This window comes from Medicago truncatula, chromosome 6 (assembly GCF_003473485.1).
Source record: "Medicago truncatula cultivar Jemalong A17 chromosome 6, MtrunA17r5.0-ANR, whole genome shotgun sequence".
Lineage (NCBI taxonomy): Eukaryota > Viridiplantae > Streptophyta > Magnoliopsida > Fabales > Fabaceae > Medicago > Medicago truncatula.
This window is the reverse complement of record NC_053047.1, coordinates 28,967,705-28,973,284: the sequence shown is the minus strand read 5'-3', so window position 1 is coordinate 28,973,284 and position 5,580 is coordinate 28,967,705. Positions and strand designations below refer to the sequence as shown.

Genomic DNA, 5,580 nt, shown 5'->3' with positions numbered 1-5,580 from the left:
GTTCGACCCACATGGATCAGATATGAAGGATACAAATAATTAGTTGGATCAGATAGACACAAAAAAACTTGATCACTAAAGGAGTGGTTTCAGAAGACTTACGGGACCAATTGAAAACTTTCAAGAGTTATGAGACCAAATTGAGAAAGAGAAATAGGTTAAGGGACTTACCGATGAATTAAGCCTAAAAAATATATATCATTTAACTAAAGCTCAATCTGTTAACCGGCTAGATGGGCGTCGTAGTCGCGTGCGATATATTATTTTTGTGAGTGGTCAATCCGTTCACAAAAAGTGCGCACAACAGCATCCTTACCGATGGGTTTGATATATCCAACGTAAACCTTTCACTTTTTTTCAATTCACATGATAATAATTCTATCCAATGTAAGACTTGGTGTTTAGTCTTTCAACTTACACTTTTGTTGCAATAAAAATATCGAAATAATTAAAAGGACACAATTTTATTGTTTCGTCCTGGGGATGAAAAAACTTAGGACCGGCCTGGATATATATAAGATTATATATACCTCGGTAATTAAACTTTGTTGACATACATTGCCTCTGTCATTGCAAATCAAACAAACACATTCTCTCATCAAAATCCATGGCTTACTCTAAAATTCTCTTTCTCTCAATCCTTATTCGATTCCTTTGTTTTGCAACTATCGAGGCACAAGACTCTACTTTTCTGCATTCCTATTGTTCCACCAATGGTACCACAAGCAATAGCACCTACCAAATCAATACCAAGACACTCCTCTCTTCATTGTCATCAAAAGCCACCGGCAACACCGAATTCTACAACACCACAGTCACCACAGGAAACCACTCTGATTCTGTCTATGGATTGTTCATGTGCAGGGGTGATGTCTCCTTTCAAATATGTGATGAATGCATAGTTAATGCAATTCAAAAACCGTCCTTAGATTGCCCATTATCCAAAGAAGCTATTATTTGGTATGACAATTGCATGGTTCGATACTCCAATGAGTCTTTCTTTTCCAAGGTTTATGCATATCCTTGGGTTATACAGTATAGGTATGCCAACGTCTCAAACACGAAAAGCTTCATGCCTTTATTGTTTTCAACCGGGTACGAAACTGCAGATGAAGCAGCACGTCCACTTATTGGAGATATAAAAAAGAAGTTTGCAACAAAAGAAGCACGAGTTTCGAAAAAACAGACCCTTTACTGTCTAGCTCAGTGCACGCCAGACTTGTCTCCTAACAATTGCAGAACCTGTCTCTATACTGCTATTGATTTTCTTGCTCAGCTTTTTGATGGAAAGCAGGGTGGGATGGTTTTTTTTCCTAGCTGTAATGTTAGGTATGAACTATATCCTTTTTATAGGTCTATCAATACTTCACCAAATGAGCTTGTTCCTCAAACAAAACATTCAAAACAAGATTCTAGATTTTCACAAGATCCAATTTATCTTTCCTATAATTGCCCAAGAAACCACAGTACAATCACTAAGAAAAACTTCAAATTACTTCTCTCTTATTTGTCCTCCAACGCCACAAATGGCGAAAAATCCCATACTGTTAAAGTGGAAGAAATGCTGTATGGCCTCTTCATGTGTCGAGGTGACCTTCCCGTTCGCCTCTGTGGTCAATGTGTGAAAAAAGCAACGGACCAAATATACTCAAAGTGTCTTTCATCTCCAAAGGGTATAATTTGGTACAGCCACTGCTTGGTTCGCTATTCAGATAAAATAATCTTCTCTAACATGGAAACAAGTCCTATGTATAGAGATATAAATATCACCAAACATTCTAGCACAGAGCCAAACTTGTTCACTAGTACATTATCGAATCAGTTATCTCAACTTGCAAATGATACAGGGGACAGTGATGATAGATATAAGACTAATTCATTAAAACTGAATGATAAACAAACCTTGTATAGTCTTGCACAATGTACGAGAGATTTGTCTAGTCAGGATTGCTCTACTTGTCTAAATGATGTGATCGTTACAGCAATTCCATGGTCAAATTTGGGTAGTGTTGGGGGAAGAATTATCTATCCTAGCTGCAATCTGAGGTTTGAATTGTTCCGTTTTTACATGGAGGGCGACGAAGCTCAGCTGCCTTTCCAATTACAAAAAAATGCAAGTAAGGTTCGTATTGTTGATTATTACGTTGAAATTATGAGGTTTATAAATGCTAATTATTTTGTGCAGAGAAAATTATCATCATTGTTGTCCCTACAATTATTTTGGTGATGCTATTTTGTGGCTACTGTTGTCATAAGAAAAGGGGAAGAAAGAGTCGTAGGACTATTCTTAGAGAAAATTGTAAGTACTGTCTTATTTATGTATGAAGAAAGGTTCTTCTAATCTTGCAATTTCTAATAAGATTTAAGATGTTTAATAACTTTTAAAAACAAAATCAAATGAATTTTATCTAGTTGGTGAAGAAAGTGCGACTTTAGAACCACTACAATTCGATTGGGTGGTAATTCAAGCAGCAACCAACAACTTTTCTGCTGACAATTACATTGGCAAAGGCGGGTTTGGAGAGGTTTACAAGGTGAGAAAATGCAAAAAGAGGAAACATCATTGAAAACTTTCAAGCCATTATTTTGTTATTTTCTATAGTTAGTTATCATTTTCACTCTATCTCAATTGAAGAGGAAAATTCATAATCAAATATATTAGACAGCAGACCGTTCCTTATGTTTTTAGGGTATACTTGTTGATGGACGAGAAGTGGCTATAAAAAGGCTTTCAAAAAGTTCTAATCAAGGTGTAGAAGAGTTCAAGAATGAAGTTTTGTTGATAGCCAAGCTTCAACATAGAAATCTAGTGGCATTTATTGGTTTTTGCCTTGAAGAACAAGAGAAAATACTTATTTATGAATTTGTGCCCAACAAAAGTCTTGATTTCTTTCTATTTGGTTAGACACTTTTCTCTCGAAACTCTTTCATTTGTCAATATTTAGATTGATGCATTACATATACAACTTTTTTTCTATATATGGACTTAATTTAATTTCGTGAACTATTTTGTAGATTCTCAACAACAAAAGTTGTTAACTTGGGTTGAACGCTTCAACATCATAGTAGGAATTGTTAGAGGGATTCTTTATTTGCATGAATATTCTCGACTCAAAGTTATACATCGGGATCTCAAACCTAGCAATATTCTATTGAACGAAAATATGATTCCTAAAATTTCAGATTTTGGTTTGGCTCGAATTGTTGAAATTAGTCAAGATGAGGGAAATACAAATAGAATTGCTGGAACATTGTAAGTTTTGAATGTTGATCCCTCTGTTATCTTTTTCCACTTTTTTTTTTTTTTTTTTTTGGTTCAAATCTTTTCACACGACTTCAAAATTAAAATACATTTAATTTATTTTGTAGTGGTTATATGTCTCCGGAATATGCAATGCTTGGACAATTTTCTGAAAAATCCGACATTTATAGTTTTGGAGTTATGCTTTTAGAGATTATTGCTGGAAAGAAGAATAAAAGTCCATTTACTCCACACCATGTTGCTTATGACCTCTTGAATCATGTGAGTGTAATGATCTAGCATTAGTATCCTTTCATTTTTCCTTTTATGATAAATGCATATACTCTCGAGTCAGAACATGGAACAATCTTTAGTCGGACTTTATATATCTTTTGGCCGGATTTCGAGTTACGAGAGCTTCTTTTCGAGTTACAAGAAATATATATTATTTGCTCTTGAATATATCACATGCCACCTGGATATTTGTTGAGAAATTGGATTTCACACATTATTTCAGGTATGGAGACAGTGGATGGATCAAACACCTATAAGTATTTTGGACCCAAATATTAAAGAAGATTATTCTACAAATGAAGTCATTAAATGCATTCAGATTGGTCTGTTATGTGTTCAAAATGACCCGAATGCTAGACCTTCAATTGTGACAGTTGCTTCTTATCTTAGCAGTTATGCAATTGAATTACCAACTCCAAAAGAACCTGCGTTTTTCTTGCATGGTAGAACTTATTCCGACGTTCTTGCACAAGAATCAAGTTCTACTCAATCTGCCAATAGTTCTGCACTATTCTCAATCAATCAAATGTCTGCAAGTACTTTTATTCCTCGATAGTTTATAAATTTTTATAATAGTTGTATAATTGTTGTCAACAAACTATGTTTTCTAGTATCAATAAATATAACTTTGAAAATGAGTGAGGAAATAGAGATTTGTAATTTGAATCATGTACGAACTTTGTTGGAATTAATGTAATTTACCTTTGATGATGTATAAGTAAACGCTTTACAAGGGCATTGTGCCCAATAACCTCATTTACCCTTTAATGATTAAATTTTGGTTAATGAGGAAACACTTGGAGCGAGATTGAATTTGTTTAGAAAGATGAATAGAAGAAATGCAAAGTATTTATTGGAAACTTTCAATGAAATTAAGTGCCAACTACTCCTACTAACTCAAAGTCGGACGCCATCACTCGCAGACGGAATCAAAGCTTCCCAACAGCCATTTCAAGGGTCGTCTGACTTAGCTCACCAACGGACGCCACACTCTTTATGGAAACGCCTCCTTTTTCTGCTAAATTTATTGATCCATAAAGGCATCAACAGCTTGGAGGTCAACTGTTCTGGACCACTCACACGACTACACATGTACAATAATATGTCGCCTTGAGGTTACGCACTCAAAGGAGCATGCCAACTCGACTGCGTCGTGCCACACTGGAGCATGTAACGCCCTCTCTAATTATTTGATTACTTTAAATGAGTTTAGAATATACTTATATAATTTATGTGATTTATATGATTTATTTTGATGAGTGATATCTATGAGTCGTCGAGTTGTCTTCTACCTATGTGTTGTTAAAGAAGTACCTACGAAGATTATACGATGTTTATGATGTGAATTATATGATGCTGACTAAGATGTTGCTATGTTGTTTAACATGTTGATTACGATATTGTTACGTTGCTATGTTGTTTAAGATATTGATTATGATATTGCTATGTTGTTTAACATGTTGATTACGATATTGTTACGTTGCTATGTTGTTTAAGATATTGATTATGATGTTGCTATGTTGTTTAACATGTTGATTATGATATTGTTATGTTGCTATGTTGTTTAACATGTTGATTATGATATTGTTACGTTGCTATGTTATTTAAGATAATGATTATGATATTGCTATGTTGTTTAACATGTTGATTATGATATTGTTATGTTGCTATGTTGTTTAACATGTTGATTATGATATTGTTATGTTGCTATGTTGTTTAACATGTTGATTATGATATTGTTACGTTGCTATGTTATTTAAGATAATGATTATGATATTGTTATGTTGCTATGTTGTTTAAGATGTTGATTATGATATTGTTATGTTGCTATGTTGTTTTAACATCTTGATTATGATATTGTTATGTTGCTATGTTGTTTTAACATGTTGATTATGATATTGTTACGTTGCTATGTTATTTAAGATAATGATTATGATATTGTTATGTTGCTATGTTGTTTAAGATGTTGATTATGATATTGTTAAGTTGTTATGATGTTGTATATAATTGTTACTATTAAGTGATGGATATGTTGTACTATATAT

At 33.7% G+C, this 5,580-nt stretch overlaps 1 protein-coding gene across 1 annotated transcript; it reads left to right on the top strand.

Moving 5' to 3' along the window:
• The first annotated feature begins 562 nt into the window (after positions 1–562).
• Positions 563–4,201, top strand: LOC25480148 (cysteine-rich receptor-like protein kinase 7). The gene is made up of 7 exons (XM_039835190.1): positions 563–2,117; positions 2,186–2,299; positions 2,413–2,534; positions 2,690–2,900; positions 3,016–3,253; positions 3,370–3,523; positions 3,759–4,201. The coding sequence occupies exons 1-7, from the start codon at positions 608–610 to the stop codon at positions 4,089–4,091; spliced, it is 2,682 nt and encodes an 893-aa protein (XP_039691124.1). The 5' UTR covers positions 563–607; the 3' UTR covers positions 4,092–4,201.
• The last annotated feature ends 1,379 nt before the right edge of the window (positions 4,202–5,580 follow it).